At 30.8% G+C, this 20,975-nt stretch overlaps 1 protein-coding gene and 1 long non-coding RNA gene across 2 annotated transcripts in view; both read right to left on the reverse strand.

The window, feature by feature from the left end:
* Nucleotides 1–19,300, reverse strand: part of LOC145314919 (uncharacterized) — a 43,860-nt gene extending 24,560 nt beyond the window's left edge. Inside the window, exons 1-5 of the mRNA XM_080154996.1 lie at nt 19,248–19,300; nt 17,174–17,301; nt 10,894–10,998; nt 10,233–10,345; nt 9,727–9,824 (exon numbers count right to left, since the gene is read on the reverse strand). Coding sequence (XP_080011122.1) covers nt 9,727–9,824; nt 10,233–10,345; nt 10,894–10,998; nt 17,174–17,301; nt 19,248–19,300 — 497 coding nt within the window. The remainder of the gene's footprint in view (nt 1–9,726; nt 9,825–10,232; nt 10,346–10,893; nt 10,999–17,173; nt 17,302–19,247) is intronic.
* A 1,248-nt stretch (nt 19,301–20,548) lies between these two features.
* The window catches only part of LOC145314370 (uncharacterized), a 34,460-nt gene continuing 34,033 nt past the window's right edge, over nt 20,549–20,975 (reverse strand). The window contains exon 3 of the long non-coding RNA XR_013877741.1: nt 20,549–20,600. This is a non-coding gene — a long non-coding RNA (uncharacterized LOC145314370). The remainder of the gene's footprint in view (nt 20,601–20,975) is intronic.

A 20,975-nucleotide genomic window follows, 5' to 3' on the forward strand; every position in this document is an offset into this window, starting at 1 on the left:
AAGTTAGTGCATATTTTGATGAAGTCTAAATTCTAAATTGTATTTGAAGTTGAATAATTTCAAGTATACCAGATTAGCATAAACTTTAGAAAATTTTAAAGAATATGCAGTAATTTCCTTCTAATTGTTAGAGGATCACTATTATTCTCCCACTTTTCAGTTTTAATCGAATTTTTCATAGAATTAGAAAAGAAATTTTTTTTTCTCTATATCTTGGTTAAAAATAATTGTACTGAAAATGTATTAAAATGTACAAAAAAAAAAGCCTGTTCGTGCTAATACATCTGATTTAATGTAGGAAACTGTGCAAATCTAGTTCTTGATTTTTTTGTACAGTTTTTTATTAGAATCAGTAGGGTACTGCAGGATTAGAGCTCCTTGCAGGAACTAGCAGCATAATTATTCCAATAAGATGGGAGTCTTGCTTATGCTTTGGCAGTTAAAGTGATTTTAAAGAATATGCATTTATAAATTTGTATGTATGCACTATTTGTGCTATCAATCTTAAGGATGTACACAAATGTATATTATTTTAATAGCGTAGCTACTCTCCTACTATTTCTTTTGGTTGATGTGTTTAAATGTTTTGACAACATTGTGTGAGGTTAAGGACGTCAAAATTATTATTTAAGGGAAGGCGGTAGTAAATCTTGCCATGGAAGGTAATTCACCTAATACGTTTCTAAACATTTTTTGCTAAATTTATCTGGGGGTGGAGTAAGAATTACTTCTATGTATGTGAATGCAAATTTAAGACACCCTGTATTCGTGTGTGTGTGTGTGTGTGTGTATATGTGTGTGTGTATGTGTGTAATTTTAAGTGTATGCAATGTGCATTTAAATGCTTTGTTGCAAATTTTGGTGGCAATATTTAAGAGTGTTATATAAAACATAGTTGCAGATTTAAAGAAAAACATCATAGTGAGATTCAAAGTAAGTTTCATAAAAAGGTAGTCATATAACCCTTGAACTGTGATAAAACAGAATTTTAAATTTTAAAATGCATATTAACCTTTTTAGGATATCATTATTAAGTATGTTAAAGTCATGTACCTTTTTATGAGTCAGGACTTTCCCCAAAATGCGTTTTAATCATTGATCTATTAATTTTACTAGTAGGAACTCAATCAGTTCAGTAATCATCAAAATCTCAATCTACAGACAATCATGTATAATAGAATTATGATACAGTTAAAAAAAAAACCTGGATAAAACCCTGAGCAAAAGTACTGCCTGATAATTAATTAACAATTTTTACTTTATTTACAAATGTAGTTTAGGCAGACAAACATGTTAGTTTTCCAGAACATTGGAAATGCAAAAAATATACAATTTGCAACTCAACTCTGCAACTAAAATAATATAAATATCACACTCTAAAATTGAATATCACTGCAGAAATGCCTTTTTCTGGACACATATATTTATTTTTCAGGCAATATTTTACATTTTTATTTATTTTTACGTAAAATAAAATGTTCTTTTCATAAATTTTACATATTACCATTCTTGTACAACTAAAAAAAAACAATAAGTAAATCCAAAGGAATAATATTAATTCAAATTAGAAACAGTTAGATCTAAGAAAAGCCTTTGATAACGAAATCAATTTATTAAATTGCTCTATTACTTAAATATGTGGTTCCAGGACAAACGCAGGAGTCCCAAATGTCTGAGTTGACAGACACAGGAGTGTTGAAATATCAATATAAACAAGTATCTCTATATAGGTAAGGTTAGGTTAATATATGAATATACAAATATGTGAGTATGTCCATCTTGCGGTTTCAGTTATATTGTTAAGATCAGGGGCGTCCAAGCTTTTTTATTTGGGGGGGGTAAAATTTTGAAAATAAAAATTTTGGGGGTGCCTACGGCACCCTCAAGCTCATTTTTTTTTGGGGGGGGGAGAAATCTTTATTTCATAGAGGCATTTTTTTCATTTAGGGGGGGGGTAATCACCCCTTTTCCCCCCCACTTGGACGTCTATGGTTAAGATGTATGATTGTTTCATTCTTAATCTTTTGTGGAACAAAAACTAACATCCAATAAATAGATTAAGAAGTCCTATTCCTATCTTGTAATCTTTTCTTAACAAGTAATCATTTTTTTCCTTCTTATTGTAATTAAACAAAAGCAGAAAAAAGTTAAATACTGCAATTCTTGTGAAAACTGTATTAGGACAATAAGATACACACACATACACACACACACACACACACATGCAAGTAATTAAAACCACAATTATAAACTCACCAAAACAATGAAAATTTTGGGGAAATTATTTTAATTAAGGAAATCTTTGCATATAGCATAGTATTTTCTACATTTAGGATTCAAAATCTTGCATATGGATTCCTATAATAATAATACATAATCTGTTTTCTGTATTCTTGATGCTTTAAGCGCTGTAACTCAATAATTGTTGATAATTGACGTCTTACTGTAATTTAGACATGTTTTTCTGGATCAAAAGTACATTTTTCTAAAATCCAATGTTTACTTAATGTCCTTGGTGTGCGGGTGGCCAAATGATATGTATGCATAGTTTTTTACAATTGGAAATAGATTCAAAAGTGTTCCTTCAATACCTTAGTTACTAGACATAATAAATACACACACAAATATCGAAGGATGAAAATTCGGCCTCTATAATTAATTGCAGCTGGCTCTGTCATGCAGGAGGACGGACAGATGAACAGACAGACTCTATCAAAGATAACTATAATAACTAATTGGTTAAGCCCTCTCTGAGAATGGGTGGTGAGTTCTACACAACCCCATTCACCAACTAAAAATTGTTAAATATTTCATTTAGCTTAAGAAATAAAATAAAAACACGTCCTAAACATTTATTTACACTACCCTATATTTCCATTGACACACCTTATAAAATTAAGTGGAGTGTCTAACTAAAAAATAGGTTTTAAAATTTTAGCTATTTGCGATATCGAAGGAACACTGATTCTATTCCTGGCTTGGAGCTTTTCCAGAAAACAAGAGTTCTTCATTTTAGGCGAATGTCTAGGTTGTAATCATATTGATAATATGTTATTAAAAAATATATAAATTTAGTCCTGTTTAACTGTGTTTTCATAGATTAAAAGATATCAAAATTTATTATTGCTTGAAGTAATTTTTAAAATTTTATTTAGTCGCAACTGCAGACCTGTTACATTGCAACCGTACTTGCAAAAAATCGATTAATGTGTAATATTGTATGAACATAAGTAGGAGAAAACAAGAAGATTTAGCATTATTGAGCCTTGATTTATACCAACCCATTGTCAGTGAGTGTAGGAAAAAATTTACCACATAAATCTTTACACTCTAAGAAAACATCAAAATATTATCAAATATTTATTTAAACCACTGTAGAAAACACACGGTAACACCATTATTGAAAGCTTTCAAGAAACTTAAAGAAAATGATATAGTCAATTTGTCGCGGAGTGTTCACCATACCTATAAATCTATTTACTATAATGGTAGCTGGACAAAAAATGAGGGATTATCCATCGCTTTTTTAGGGTTTTTCTTTCCCTCTTCTCCTCTCATCTCCCTCTTTTTTATGACGTCACATGGCTGAATTTTGAGACACTTTGTCCCCCCCCCTCCCAACAAAAAGCTTGGACGTCCTTGCACATAACTATTAACTAATTAACTAACAATCATATAGAAAATCTTTGCAATTTAAATAATTAAATGGATGAAACCCTTAGGAAATAATATTAAAACCTATATCAACCATCAAGCATTAAATTCGTCACTCATAATGTACAATGATTCAGTTTATGTGATATATCTTAATGCGAAAATTTATTTATACTTACAGGCTAACCCCATTAGTTTTTGTTATATTAATAAAATGATTATAAAATTAATCATTTCCAGAGAGAGGAAATAATGGCCTGTTTATCACACTAGTCCTTAAAGTTTTAAATAACGTTTTCTTATTTGTTGGCTTAACAACTTTGGGGACTTTTTGATTGATTTGAATTTTGATTGGTTGGTTTATTAAGTTGAGTGTCCAACGTTCCAACCAATAATTGTAATCTACATAAGGGGTAATTTTGTTTATTAACATTGGGGATGTACAAAAAATTATTGTCCATTGTCTTATCCCTATAGATCCCTGATTATTTCTTAGGACACCTTCAATAAAGCTTTGTGTATAAGGTATAAATAAGAGAAATGTATTTCCCAAACTCTTTATATTCTTTCTGAGACTAAAAATACTTAGATGATATATACATTTATATAATGCCTATAATATACTGGGTGGGGCACCTATGTCTGTCTTTTAACTTTTTTTTCTGATCAAATAGCTATAAAACAGATGATTTATACAATTTTAAAATCACTAGTAAAGAAATAAAAAAAATTTACAAAGATTCAAAGAAAAATCAGTGAAATATTGTTGATTTGGTAAAATCAATTGTCTTAGCTGAGTACTCTTTAATAGCAGCTGTGCCCAAAGCATCCAGGGGCTCTGTAAGAAGTCTGAAGGGGGTAGAAAAATATTCTTAAAAAATCTCAAGGCTTAAGTGTAATAGCATAACATGATTGATATTTTAAGTTTCAGACAAAAAATACTTACCATGTAATAGAATAAACTCTCAAAGGCAGTCAAGGCGAATAAAGATGCCGCACCTTATCTATTGTATAATATATCCCATGGTAACCTTGTGTCCATTAAATATTGTGTTGCCACATTGCCAAAAGTAAAAAGGCATTTTTTGTACATTAAAACTAGATTTGTATGTTTTCACCTATTTTGCTTTATTATTTTGTATTACCCTGCAACTCTTTGATTAGAGTACCCTTGTCTGTAAGTGCTTGCAACTACCTAACTCTAAATTGTAAAAAAGAACAGATTCCCATTTAATCCAATCAACTTTCTGGGATTTTACTAAACTCTTAATAAACCTGGCAAATTCCTGTATTAACCCTAAACCTTGCTAAAAAGAATGCACAGAAGTAATAAAGACTTGCTACGTATACAAAAACAATAAGATTACCCACTTTTCCTGGTTAATATTCATTCCTGGAGCCAGATAAATCTTGCTATCATTAGATTATGTTTACCCAGGCAAGGAAAAATATCTTTTAAAACAATTAGGTTAGGATTCTGTATTTCACTATGAAGCTCTTTATAATGAAAAGTGTATTCAAGGAAAAGTAATACCCTTTTTCTGACTTCACTTAATAGGACAAATATATATGTAAATAATCATTTTTTACACAAATACAGATGACTGTTTTTTCAAACCAAATTCAATTATTAATTAAAATAATACACACTGCGAGAAAGACTAAAGTACATAAATTTTGTGTCACTTTTGAGGAAGACGATACCCTTTTCTCCCATCTCTTTTGAAGAGATTTTTTTCCCCCTTTTTCTTTTCCCTTTTTATGACGTCATAAGAAATCGTCTTCCTCAAAAATGACACTAAAGTTATGTAGTTTAGTCTTTCTCCTCACAGCCATTTAGCGCCTATTTGCAAATCCTAGTACTTGTTCAAGCTGGGATCTAACCAATCAGGAATAGTATCACCACAAGACAGCCAATAGGGATCATTGACATTACTGGTGAAAATCAATGAAAAAAAAACAGTTCCACTACAGAGCAGCCATTCAACGCCTAGTATCTTATAGTCATTATTTAATTATCAATGATAACAAAGTTTTGTATGAGATAATATCATGGTATTTGAATTTAAAGATAATATAAGTACTTTTTCTCTGATTTTCCACATGTTGTTTTATTTTTCTAGACTTTTGTCTCTATTCTTGATTATACCATTTCTTCCATAAATAAATCCTTTGGTATAATTGTTATTTCTTTTCTAGACAATGTTATTTATTTATGCTCATTTACTTTTTAAAAGCGAAGCTTTTCTATAATTAGGATCGGTCCATCCGTCCGGAACGGATAGCTTTTTTCGTTAATTTAGGCATGTCAGAATTGTCCTATCGATTTCAAACTTTGCATGGTGATTCCAATAGTAGTTAGGTACGATTTATATACGATTTAACTCTATAATCACTACCAGTTTTAATGCTCGTTTGTCCTACCGTTTCAGAGCTTCGCTTTTATGGATGTTGTCATCCTTGTTTGTGCATGTATTCATTAGCTTTTCTATTTGCCTTTAATATTGATGTACTAAAAATAAAAACCTCTCCCCTCATATGGATGGGCTGATTTCACCGCCCTTAACTGTTTCATGTAAAAGATCTAGTTTAATCCAAAATTTAAACTAAGCTTGCAATTGGAGAAACAATTCTGTCTCAAACGTGAAATTTATTATTTAGACTATTAAGGTCCAAAGGAATGCTATGCTTTTAATAAATGATTAATGTCAGAAAAACTGTAGGCAAAAATTTATCTATAATAGATAAATTATCTATATCTATAATTATCTATGTCGCTGGGTAAACTTGAGAAAGAAAGGATTCTGTATAAAGTTTGTAAATGAAAATATTTATGTTTTCTTAGAATGAATGCTAAATAAACTGTCTGCAAAACTCAACTTTAAGATTTAAACTGTATATAGACATGTTTAACTTAAATCCTATTATATAAAGTAGTAAGCGTTTTTTGTCTGTCCTGAAGGATCTCGCTAACCGCTGAACTGATATTGTTCTCCTTTACAGTGAAGCTTCTTATAGGTCCTGGTAAGGTTTTAAACTATTTTTTGAGAGGGTGTCTTAACCCCCCTCTCCCCAAAAAAATAATTTTTATAACTCTTAGGAAACTCAAATTTAAAATAGGATGAGGTCGACTTTTCACCATTGCAGTGCCCCTAGAGGCTTCTAGGGGGCGTAGCCGCTAGTATTTATATAATAAAAAGGATAAAGCATTTCAAATTAAGTCTTGAAAAAGTAAAATAAGTCTAAAATTGTGTAAATCAAAAAAAATTAGCTTACAGAGTCTTTGAAACGAAGCTATGTAGAACTTAGCATGTTGAAAAGCAGATAAAGTGGAAGAATATAGGAATAGCCTTCAACTGTTTTTAAAACAGCCTAAAACCTCCTTAGGACAAAGCAAGTAATAACTCGTTAGCCAAGTTATGCAAGGAGATCAGGTTAAGACGGAGAATTTAGTTTTGTTTGTGTTTGTAACAATTTTGCGCTGGCTTATGCCAAATTATTAAATTATGGTCTCAATTGTGGTTTCTGGGTTAATGCCAAAATTTCATTAACTTATGGAAACTGGCAAAATACAATTTTATTATTATCAGAAATTTTCTAAAAAAGCATTACAAATATTTATTTATGTAAGGGTCAGTTTTAAAAGAGAATGTTTTCCACATGTAGGACGTGACTACCTCATCAAAGCGTAAAATTAACTTAATTATTAGAAGATCAATTCATACGACGATTAGACACAAATTTGTAAGCAAAACATTTCTTAAAAGCAAACAAATTGTTGTTTTTGTTAATCCTAGCATAAAGTTATATATTGTATTTTACTCTAAATGTAAAAACAAGCATTTGTAGACTAAGTATTTTTTATGTTCTTCTTTTGTAGGGGGAGAAAGTCACTAAAAAATCAGTCACGTGACGTCATAAAAATGAGGGATTATCCATCTCTTTTTCGGGGTTTTCTTTCCCACTTCTCCTCTCATCTCCATCATTTTTATTGCGTCACGTGTATGATTTTTGAGTGGCTTTCTCCCCCTACTTTTGTTTAAATACAATAGCAAGTCAAATGATTAAGGTTGTTAGAGAGTAGCTTTACTGTAACAAACAAACAAAAAAAGTTTGTGCTAAAGCTGCAAAACCATATAAATGTGCATTATATTTGTTATTAGATTATGCAACACTAGAGCTAAATTAGAAGTGTTTTTATCGATTAATTGATTTTAAGCATGTTTTTTTTTCTTTGGTGGCATCAAATTTATATAAGAAACAATCATCTTATTGTTTTATTTGTAATATAATGAATACTAGGTCGATGTTATAATAATGTTATATGTGTAGCAACTCTGAAATTACGTGTCTAAATGTAAGTAATTTAAATCCAGACGTATGAATTATATACTGACTAATGGCTGCGCCCCTAGCATCAAGAGGCTCTATATTTGAAGGGATATGGAAGGGCAGAAAAATAGCCTAAAACCATAATTTTTATAAAAATAAGATAACTCCAAACCATCCTGGGACCTATAAGAAGCTTTACTGCAAAGGAGAGCCAGATCGGTTTAGCGGTTAGCGAGATCCTTCGTTACAGAAAAAAAAGCTTACTTCTTTATATAATAGAATACTAATATCGATTGCACTCTTTTATGTTTAATTTTAATGTTAAAAAATAAATATTCATGATCTATGAACACCTCTTAAAATTGGTCTATCTGATTTAGTTTGTAATTATGCAACCAATAAACCAATATTTTATCTGAGTGCTTTGGAAAACTAATTGTGTGACTAACAGTTTTTTCTTTCATAGCATAGCTTTTTACATTTTTGGTCGGTTCGTCAATCTAAACATTAGTAACGGATTTTAATAGCGAAGCTCTTATAGAATTTGGGTAGATCCATATGTTAAAAGGTCCTTAACCGGCAACGAGTATTACTATAACAATAAGGTATAATCTAGAAAACTATAAAAATGTTGTTTTAACTAAGCTAGGAATATTCTGTGTCCTTGATTTTATCCTTATATAAATGTTGTCATCCTTGTAAGATTTAAAACATTACTTTTGCTTTTTTTGCGATTAGCCATAAGTTTTGTTATTTCTTATAATTTCTTCAACGGCAAGGCTATTTCACAATAAGGGTTTTCCGTAATTTGGTTTTAAAAAGAGGTTAATGCGGTCAATCTTCAGGACTCATGAAAGTAAAATTATAATATACCAGCGACTGCGCCCCTAATTTCAAGAGGCATCTTAAATTTGAAAATAAAAATCCAGCCCATTTAATTTACATGTGTGATCTTAACAGACAAACAAAAAGCCTAATGCTCTATATTACACTCCTCTAGCATCTAGGGGCTCTGTATTTAAAGTGGCATAGAGTGGCTAGAATAATAGCTCAAAACCATCCCTAGACTTTAACTTTTTAAAAATATCCTAAAACCATCACATGACCTGTATAAGGCTTACCCAAAAATTAGAACCCAATCAGTTCAGTTTTTATTGAGATCTTAAGCTTCAGACAAAAATTCTTACTACTTTATATAATAGGATATTTAAGAATCTATGTAATCTTTTAATACTAAGTTAGTTCTGCTTAGTAGGCATACAGATAAATATACAACTTATAATTCGGTTATGTAATCATACACTACTAGGCTTTTTTCATTCATTCATTCGTCATATCTGTCTACTTTATTTGAAGAATTTTTAATATGTATTTAGACAAAAAAAAAGATGTCGAAAAATGTCTAAGGCATAATATAAAGTAGTAATAAGTTTTAGTCTGAAGCTATAGATCTCGGAAATTACCGCTCCAATTGGGTTGTACTTTTCAAGGAAGCTTTAAAAATTCCTTGTGGTGGTTTAAGGCTTTTTTCTTGTCCTACCCTACATTCTCCTAGATGCTAGGGGCGAAGCAACTAGTACATAATATTACGCTATGCAATACAACTAAACAATGGTAGACATCCACTTTTAAAAATGTCTGAGTATTTAATTCAATTGTTTCTGTCAGATAGACAGGCTGACAGATACATTTTAAGAAATTACAGACAAATATCTCTACATAACAACTTTAATGTATTACCTCATCCAGTCTTTATCAATGATATGAGTGATTCTAACAATTTGTCCCACAGCGAGGTCAAGTTCATCCTCCAGCTGAGCGGTCAACTTGTACACTACCTGCAAATTAATTATTAATTAATAATACCGTAACAGCAAAAATCAAGGGTTATTATTTTTTAATTCTTATCCCTAATATAAAGCAACAATCTTGGTAAAAGACATTTGATTAATTCTAATGAGAAAAGCAACAATTTTTTCAATAATTTCCCGAAAGGTATCTTTAAATATTTATAGTTGACTTTCTATTATATATAAGTTTTGTCACGTACCCAAGCAAAACTTCATTCTATTAATTTAGACTATTTATAGTTGACTCATTATGCGAATGAAATGAAAAAATAACTGCAATTTGGTACCAAAATCCGTACACTACTTAACCAATAAAATGAGCGGATTATTCCTCCATTGCATAGTTTTTATTAGCCTAACTTTCTAATTATGAATCTATTACTATATATTTATTACCTTTCCAAATTTCTCCACCCTGCGACCGCCAGTATTAGGACTACCAACTTGGTTAGTGTAATAGCTAGCATCAGGCACCCAGCAAACATTCAGGGGAAACAGGCCACGCTTCACTGAAAAATAAATAAAAGTTAAATCAGGACTCAAAGCCTAGCAGTATTGTGCAATGAGTTTTGTATTGGAGGTTTACTTAACATCCCTCACTTTCTGTACGATAATGATTAAAATTTTTTTGAAGATTCCTTAAATGTAAATAAAACATTTTAAAACATTTTCCATGATTTCTCTAGTCGTGTGTAGCCACTATTTAATATGAATATAATAAACAATCTTTTAACAGTTAATTCTATATATTCATAAAAAAATATGTATTCATAGCTTTTTGTTAATACGATACCTAAATAGTCCTATGGATTTATCATTACTTGGATCTTACACCAGATTATAATGTACTCTAATACATTTATATTTGTAGCTGGCTAAAATAACGATCCCTCCATCCATACATCCCCATCACTTTGTATTGTTGTTATTGCTGTACTACTTATGGGTATATTTGTCTCATCAATGATAAATTTTTAAAAATAATAAGACAATCCCTTAGTCATACGGCTTAACATGAATATAAAATTATTCCTCAAATGTGGTTTATAGATAATACCTGTGACAGTTCGACACATACCTATATGTCCTTCTTCAGAGATAAGGTTGCCGAGAACATAATTTTCAGCTTCGGGTTCCTCGCCAGTTGTTACCAACAAATCACCTAAATTATATGAAATTAAACAAAACAGAAATATTAGTACATTTTTTATCACTAGCAGCTATGACCCTAGCATTTAGAATCTCTTTGTTAGGAAGGGTAAAAGGGCGATAGAATAGCCTGAAACCATTAGAAAGCTTAAATCTAACAAAATGATAAACAATCAATTAACCTGTGTGAAGCTTTCTTTAAAAGGAGAACTAAAAGAGTTCAGTTGTAATTGAAAACCTAAGCTTTAGACAAAAAACAAAAAAATATAGGATTTAGCTGTGCACCTAGCATCCTAAAAAAACGGAATTTTCACAAGTTCAGTTAATTATAGACTATTTTTTCTAGGCAGGTTTCATATCCCACTCCAAATTAGACAAAACCTTAAAAGGACCTATAAAACATCCCTTGAAATATGTAGTAAATGATTCTAAAGTAATTCTACTTCTTTTATATGAGAATAGTTTTTTTTACTAAAAGCTTGAAAATTATCAAATGCTTTGTTGAAATCAAACTTACATTAATTCCTTTTCTTAGAAGAAATCCAAAGGTAATAAATACAGAAATCTTAATCTTATATTAGTAGATATTCTTAAAACTATACGACATAATATACTACACATTACATGTACATTGCCATGACCTAATTGTCTATACTTCCTGTTTATTCATGGATGTTGTCATCCCTGTCACATATGGCCTTGAATAAATGAATATGTAAAAATAATATTACATTACTGAGAATAATGGAAAAGAGCAGAAACAAATATTCGCAAATCTTTATAAAAATAGCCATAAACCTGCCACGGGCCAATACTAAGCTGCTTGGAAATTGTGGACAAATCGATTGGGCCGTCTACGAGATCTATCAGGACAGACAAAAAAAAGCTATTGTAGAATAAAGATTTTTTATTATATCGCATCTTATATTCAAAATAATGTAATAGAATAAGTATAATTTTATTTTTCTTGTTTATTACTTTATATATTGCTGATAAAATTATTGCTTATTGTTGCTTATATACACAATTGTCCTTGTTTACTTATTAGAATAGGCGTCCCTTGTCTTGATGTAAAGAGACACTAGACACAAATGTTTTTCGATATAATAATTATTTTGGCCCCATTACAATAAACATATAACAGGGATAGAATATGTACATTAGCAGGTTTTAAAATGCCCTGAATCATTACCATTATGACGCTCAGTAGGGCGGAGATAATACCCCAAGAAAACCCAAAATTTTAAAAATATATTATGGTTGCCCCCTAAATAATTAACAACTAAATCAATTTTACCCCTGGGAGGTCTGATTATGTTGGTAGGAAAGGTAAATACTGGAATTTCGGAAATAAATCCCAGGAACCAGGAAGCAATCGTCGCTAGCAATATTTTACCATGAACAGTACTTGGCCCAAAAATTTAGTATATCGAATATATATTTTATTTTATTTTGGATTTGCATGAATTATGCTAAAAATATCATGAATAAACTGCAAAAAAATAGCATGATTTTAAACCATCCATGAGTTATTATACATGCTTATAAAAAAAATATTAATTAGTTTACACATTGGCATTCAAATTAACAGAAAATCAACAGAAGTAAGAGATAGAAAGAAACCAAAATATTGGCGCAAAGTACACAAGGTTAACAACTAAGAAGGAAAAACAAAGTATTTTAAGATTAATGAGATAATCAATCAGTAAGGCTAATGGGCATCAATACAATCTTACATCAATAATATAAGCAGATCATTGAATATACTTCAGATAATTTATAATGTGGTGATTTAGATTATTAACAATAAAATGAAGTGATATGCTTTTTAAAATTTTTGATGCATGTTTAAGCACCAGGAAGAAGGGTTTTGAAATCTACCTCTTTTAAATTTCTTTTTATATAAGGATAAGGTTTTTTTTCAGGCAATATCTCTAAACATGATAAATAATGAAACACATACATACTCCCATCTGCTTTAGTAGTTTTCTTTGTTATTTTTTCTATTTCTGTTCATTCGCATACACAAAAAAAATGCTGCCAAACAGTAATGTAATGAATACAAAAAAAACAAGTAACATTGTACAGAAAAAGACATGTCTGTCATGGACAAGTTTTCCTACACCCACAGAAGGAGACGTGTTTTCCTACACCCACAGAAGGGAATATGTTTTCTACACCCACAGAAGGGACATGTTTCCTAAACCCACAGAGAGGGACAAGTTTTCCTACACCCACATAAGTGAACATGTTTTCCTACACATATGGTAACATGTTTTCCTACACCCACAGAAAGGAATATGTTTCCTACACCAAAAGAAGGGACATGTTTCCTACACCCACAGAAGGGACATGTTTTTATACACCCACAGAAGATAACGTTTTCTTTGTCTTGCTCAGTTTCGAACCCTAAAAAAAGAGGTGCGAGAATCTTTATAGAAAAGTAAAATATTTTCAATTAATTTCAGTCTTGTTAGCCCCATGGGGGTTAAGGATTATTTAGAAATATTTTATAATTTCAATAGATTATCGATACAGCATACATGAAAAGTATTTTTTACTTAATATTTTCAGAATAATTGTCCCTGATCCTTCCCTCAATCCCTTTTTTTCTTTGAGGAAAACTAGCAAAAGAAACTTTTTTATGATGTCAGACTATTCATAATGCTCGGGGTGATCTGCAAAAAATCAGGGTGCGAATTTGTTCGGTATATGTTTGGTAAATTTTTATAATAAAAATCGAAAAAAAACAGAGTTTATACTAAGTGCAAAGCCTGATCAAAAACTAACAATTAAGAAAACGGTTTCGTCCATTTTATCATATTAATTACCGCACGATATTGCATAATAAAAATACATCTAAACTTATTACTAAACAAGGATGACAACATCCATAAGTAACGAAGCACAATAAATCGTAGATGGGATTACGTACAGGTAGATTTAAAAGGTTTTTACTAAAATCAAGAATAGATTTATTGGATAAAATAAATATGAAACCTTGTTTTATTTTGTATGATGACGATGGTCAAAGTAAATTATATTAAAGATGCTCATAACAATGGGAAAAATTATTTTGATACTGATATCCCATAAAAGTTTTAAAATTGGATCAAAATAAACAAAGATCTTGAGAAATACGTAAAACATATAAAAAAAGCCAAAAACCTGCCAAAAAGGCAGTCTGGCCGTCATGGTTATTTCCTTTAAAGACGGGAAATTTAATTTTGATATCTACAACTGAAAAAAATTTTGAAAATCGGACTATAAACACTGAAGATATGGAGAAAAATGTTAAAAATATAAAAAAACAGCCTAAAACCTGCTGAAAAGGCAGTCTGGCCGTCATGGTTGTCTTCTTTAAAAGACGGGAAATTTAATTTTGATATCTATAACTGAAAAAATTTTGAAAATCGGACCATACACTGAAGATATGGAGAAAAATGTAAAAAATATAAAAATAGCCTAAAACCTGCTAAAAAGGCAGTCTGGCCTTCATGATTGTTTCTTTAAACGACAAGAAATTTAATTTTGATATCTGTAACTGAAAAAATTTTGAAAATCAGACCATAAACTCTGAAGATATGGAGAAAAATGTGAAAAATATAAAAATAGCCTAAAACCTGCTAAAAATCGGTCCGACCGCAAATGATGTTTTATAGTCAATTGTGCTCCTTAATAATGGGAATGTTGTCAAAAAATTTCAGCATTCTATCTTTTATAGGAGCTGAGTAAATCCCATTTCCCCCATAGCGTTACGGACTGACGGACTGACGGACGGACAAAGTGAATTATATAGTAGCTTCGCTACTAAAAAATCTTTGAATGACGTAAATATCCTGGTTTTTTTACGACATCCTGTATGTATGTAAACTCAATAAAAGTTGTTACAGTAAAAAAGGACATTGTACTCTGATTTCATATCACTGCCAACTTATTCCTCATAAATGTAATAAAAGGCTTTGAAATATCAATAGAAAACAAGAATAATCAGCTACCATAGACAGAATAGCTTTTTAAAGGGGGTGTTAATTTTTGTTGGTTGCTGTTTAAAATTACTAGCGGCTACGCCCTTAGCATCTAGGCTGTATTCAAAGAGGCATACAAAAATAGCTTAAAACCAGATTTAAATCTGAAACTAAAATAGACTAAAACCATCACAGGAGCTATATGAAGCTTACTTGAAATAGTGTTCAGTTGTTGAGATCTTAATCTACAGACAAAAATTGCTTATTACTTTATATTATAGGATAGGATATGTTTGACAATAATGGTAATAATTCCAATATGCATATATTATAACTTCTAAAAAATAAAGATTGGTAAAATTACAACTAGGTATTTATTATTACAAGTTATTAAAGTAAAATCTGAGAGACAATCTAAAAAAAAGTTGATATTTTGAATGATTCATTTTTATGTTTTGATAAAGTTATGTCTGTAGAAGATGAGGAATAAAAATATTTTTCTTGTAGAGAAAGATAAGATCAATAGGAAATCATCAATTTCCTAAAAAGTTTAGTCAGACCAGACAAATTTATATTTTTGAAAATCTCGGTGCTTACACACCTTGTTAAGCAACCCCATTCCCCTCCTTTTAGATTTGATGGAAATAAGGGTATAGGGTAGTTATTCATTTGAATGTAATTATTTTAGGTAGGTTGTGTTCGGTACTAGGTAGCCCCGATCTAATCTAACCACCCCCTCTTTGTTTTAATCTATTTTTAAAATAAGAAGTGGGGGGGGGGGGGTTTATAAGTGCTTAATAGGCAGGTTGTGTGAAGGCACCAAAATATCAGAAGGTGAAACGTGTACATGTCACGTGAGCAAGAATTATTGAATCTTTTCAAATTAAGCTTCATAATTTTAGATGAAAAAAGTGTATAAATCCATTCTGAATTGTAATAAAAATAATTTGCCTATTAAAATATCGGGTATAGTCCTTTCCACGACATCCCTCCATAAGGAGCGATTAGTCGTACTTTTAAAATGGCTTTTTATAGGTTATTTTAGGTTAGGTTAGGTTATATTGTGTTAGGTGATTGCCCCACAGGGTTAGGTAATTGGCCCCGCAGGGTTAGAGCCCCCCGCAGGGTTAGAGCCCCCCGCAGGGGCTAGAAATAGGAGAAAAGCTACTGTGAAAAATACGAAGAATCGCTCCTTATGGAGGGATGTCGTGGAAAGGACTATATCTAAATATAGAAATAAATTTAGTAGAATCTTGAGAGGAAATGAAATATATTTTGATTGTAAGACTCATGTCACATCCTCATTGAAAGACATAAAACTCTGCTTGAGTACTATTTCAACATTTTCCCATAAAAGTTGACCCCCCCCCCCCTTAATACAAAGATTTAGAAGTTCAAAATGAGATATTGGAAAGAAGTATGTCTTATACATCTTTTAATGCGAATTTAAGGTACAGTATCTTAAATGCCTGTTTAATCCGAGTCCATCTAAATCTAACCCCTGCAGGATTTTTAACCTTGCAGGGCTTACTCTTGACCTAAACTAGTCCTGTTATATACTTGTCTATTTTTTCAATTAAACCAATATATAAAAATTTTAATTGGTGAACTTCAGAAAGCTATGTCGAACTAGCGCAACTACTAAAAAAATCTTTATGAAGGGTTCTTTTTTATGGTCCACTAGAAGAATATGGGGATATCATCACTATTACACTTGTTATTCAATGATTCACATTGAATTCAATAAAGAGAAATGTCAGAGCATAAAATTCAATGTTTATTATCATGTTTGTTTTATTAGGGGGTACAAGGATATTTGAATCGCAATAAATAATTCTTCTCTCAGTTAAAAAAGCTTTTAAGATTAAAGGGGCTTTGGGAAAATTTACCCAAAAAAAGAAAAAATATTTTCATTTCAAAACAAAAACTAAATGGGAGGTATAGCTTAAGAGGTTGGACACGAACCCAGGGAGGTAGAAGACAGTGGTTTTTAGATTCTATTGGTACCCAAAGTTTTAATTTTATTCCTTTGCATATATACTTTGGGTACTTTTATAGAATTTGGATTGGTTGGTTTCAGACTAGTGGTGTCCAAACTGTTCAACCAATAATTGTATCCTACAGAAGAGGCAATTTTGTTTATCATTATTGGTAATGAACATCAGTTTATAGTCTATTATTTATCCTTAGAACCTGATAATTTTAATAAAAAACACTCACCTCGTTTGACTTGCATATGACCAGGAGCAGAGGGGGTGGAGTCATATCTTGGTATGCAGATACGCTGACCCTGGCGTAGCTGCGGCAGTTGCACAGGACATATGTTGGCTGATGGTATCAACCCGCTCCTGTAAGGTTCGCGGATTTATTAATTTTTGCTTAGTATACGCTTAATATACGCGACTGCATCTTAAACATATTATATATATAATAAAAAAAATAGGGTTTATAAATTATCCGAACAAAACTATTTTGCCACAGCATAATAGATAACACATGTAATAAGCAAAGCATCTCTAAAATCAAGACTTAAAATGTGAGTATGTACGAATTAAGCATTCTGTATTCAAGCAGATTTTTGGGATAGATTTACATGGATTGTTCGTTAATATGCTAAATTTCAGTATATGTTTATTTACTCTCAATTAAACTTCAAAAATTAAAATTTTATGTTTAAATAAATGATTTTATTAACATCTTTTTCCATGCATATATAATCTTTCAATTTAACTAAAGACACGGATAAATAAATAGGAAAGTAGATCATTTATGACCTTTATTAGGAATCCCCCTTCCACCAACTTCAATTTTTATTTTCTTTTTGTGTAAAGTCCCTTCCGTGGCAACGCCTCTTAAGGGGCGTTTCTTCGTATTTTCACAGTAGCTTTTCGTTGGGTTAGGTTAGGTGACTGCCCCACAGGGTTAGAGCCCCCACATGGTCTAGATATAGGGAAAGCTACTGTGAAAATACTAAGAAGCGTTGCCATGAAAGGGACTATACCTGGCTTTTTTTGTTGATTAAGATTTCATAAGCACCACTGGGCTAGTTTATTCAAAGGCTAAGGCACAGGGTTATTCATTCTCCACAAATTAATCTGAAATCTGTTTCCTTTTCCGAATTTTACTTTTATTTCCACTAAAGGATTTCTTTGATGCTAAAAGGAAGATTAAATTCTATTTTGCAACTTTAGTTTTTTAAACGTCAAGCTTTTCTATAATTTGATCAACACTTTAATCATTTGACAGTAATTGATAACCTATTAGTACTAATAATTAAAAAATTACATATTTTTTTGTTTGGGAAACTTATCTTCCGATTCCTATAACAATGTGCCATATTCAACTAACCCAATAACAATTCAGCAATGAATACATTAATTAGATGTCCTTAACCTTAAAAATTGTAAGTCAAACAATTCTAATTTTTCCAGCTATTTTAACAAACTGACATTTTAGCTTTGCTATTAAGAAATTTGTCATCCTTGTTATCTTAGGTTTGTCCTGATTCTAAGATAAAAAGCTGGATCCTTTTTCAATTTATTAATGGGTCAGTAACTATGCTATAAACATTTGAGTGGTAGTTTTAAATTTGCATCTCAAATAAATTAAAACGTTTATAAAACTAAGAATTGTCGGGGTAGTACTAACATCTCGGTCTTTCCTAATCAATATGTAACTTAAAATAGGCATTAAAAGTTAAAAAAAATTTCAAAATGTTTATTTGTGTTACATTTTAATAATTGAGGTGAAAAAAATTGGAAATGCATCTTTTAATAAACCACCAAATTAATGTTTATTTTGGTTTAACCTTCTTAACCGCAGAAAGATATGGTAAACCCTCCCCACCAATTTATTCCAGTTCTTAGAAATAGATCAAGGATCTATCATAAACAGGGATCTTAAGGGATAAGACAATGGATGATATATTCGATATACATCCCCAGATAAACAAGATTACCACTTCTGTAGATTAAAACTATTGGTTGAAAAGTTAAAACACAAATTGGTTAAAGCCAACAAATATAAATATCCAAATAAATAAATAAATAGTTTGAGCCCATGAATAAGATAATTTGCAGTCCAACGTCCCCTCCTTCCCTTATAAAGCAGAAGTAAAGATACTTGTAAAGAAATTGAATACCTTTACTGTCGACATTTTGCATGTAAATTGTAAGTCAACACAATGATACAAGATAAACTTGGAAGCGATAGCTTTTTGAAATTTTAGTTTCCTATCCCTGTTAACCCTGCAAATCATTAATGTTGTTATTATATCTATTGTAATGAATGTTACCTAACGTTGTAGATACAGTTTCTAGTAGAAATACAATGCATAGGGCAAGTCATTGTTAATTTTTACCAATACTGTCGACATAATCTATTATGTCAATATGGTGCTTTCAGTTTAACATGAAAGGGATGGTTTATAGTGGGCAAAATGCATAAGAGTTAATAAAGAAATTGGGATTTACATCAAAGTAGGTTTATACTGAATTATAGATAAGGTAATCTTCAATATAGTATAGGTTGTTTATTAGGAGATTTTTAAAATTTATTTTAAACCAACAATCTGTTTTGAGTCCTTTTATGAGAGTTTGATATTTTTTCAAAGCATCTTATAAGGAGTTTTTTTTGTATTATATGATTTAAACAATTGAGTGTTCGAAAATGAGTAGAATGAGTGGATTCTTCATCTAATTCATAAATGATTTGGCATGTTTTTAGGGAACACAGTAATAGTGTCTGACTGATTATGACGTAACAAAAAAAAATTAGCCAATGAGAGGCCGTTATTGAACCATGGTAAAATTTATAGTGGCCTCTCATTGGCTAATTTTTTTTGTTACGTCATAATCAGTCAGACACTATTACTGTGTTCGGTTTTAGGCCATTGTCTTGCTCACCTTTACCCCTAAACCCACCCCCCCCCCCCAACAAAAACACACACATACACAGATCAAACCTGCCTAATAAGAAAATTTCCTTGAGGTTTTAAAAAAAATCTTACAACATTATTTACTGAAAAGTGGTAAAGTTCTTACAATCAATCATTAAGCAACTCTTCTATAAAAACTTTGAAATGTTGTAGAAATGCACCACTTAAGTTTGCTAACATCTTATGTTTAGGGCAGGGTTTATACCAGATTAATATCAATAAATGCTTCAAAGGTATTTTATATCAAATATTCTTTTTAGTAATAATAAGACTGTGTCCATAGTCTCAATTAAGCTTTATCTTAAAGTATTTGGATTTAATTTGAACAAAAATACAAAAAAATGTACCATTTAGCAGTCCAAACTGTTTTGGTGTCATTTAAACAAGGATGACAATATGTATGAGTACGGAAGCACCAAAAAAGTTATAGACTAGATGTTTATAGGTCAAAAAGGGAAGGGAGCAAAATTTTCTTTCAAAAAATCGTTTTGTATTCTCTTTTTTATTTAAAAGTAAATTTTTTCTGGATTTTCAAATTTCTCATTTAAAAACAAATTTACCTCTGTAAAAAATGTAAATATATATCATTAATCTACCAATTTTTAGACTTATAATGAAGCTTCATAACATGTATTTCTTGAGCAAAAATATTAATAAATTCCTGAGATCCAGACTACATCTACACCAGAATCTGTCCACAACCTGTACAACCTGAAAAAAATACAATGTTTATGTTCTAGAATGCATAATAAGAAATTAACTTTCTAGATCCGCAGTTTAAATGCTTAAGAAATCACAATTTCTTGAGACTTAAACAGATATTTTTCGTTGTTTTCCCTCAAAATGCCTAGAGAGCACAGAAACCTCGTCCTCTCCCTTAATTTTTATAATGAAAAGGAGGGGGGTTCGTAGGCACTAACTACCTAAGTATTTTCAATTATTTCAAAATTAATAAAATATATCATTTAGATTTGTATTTTTATGGCAAGGAAAAGCTTGTAAAATAATATCTTCAGAAACTTGTAATATAAATCAATGATTGTCAAATAATAAGTTTTCTACCAGTATAAACATTGTTCTTTGACA

The sequence above is a fragment of the Acartia tonsa genome, chromosome 3 (assembly GCF_053477335.1).
Source record: "Acartia tonsa isolate MP-2025a chromosome 3, ASM5347733v1, whole genome shotgun sequence".
Lineage (NCBI taxonomy): Eukaryota > Metazoa > Arthropoda > Copepoda > Calanoida > Acartiidae > Acartia > Acartia tonsa.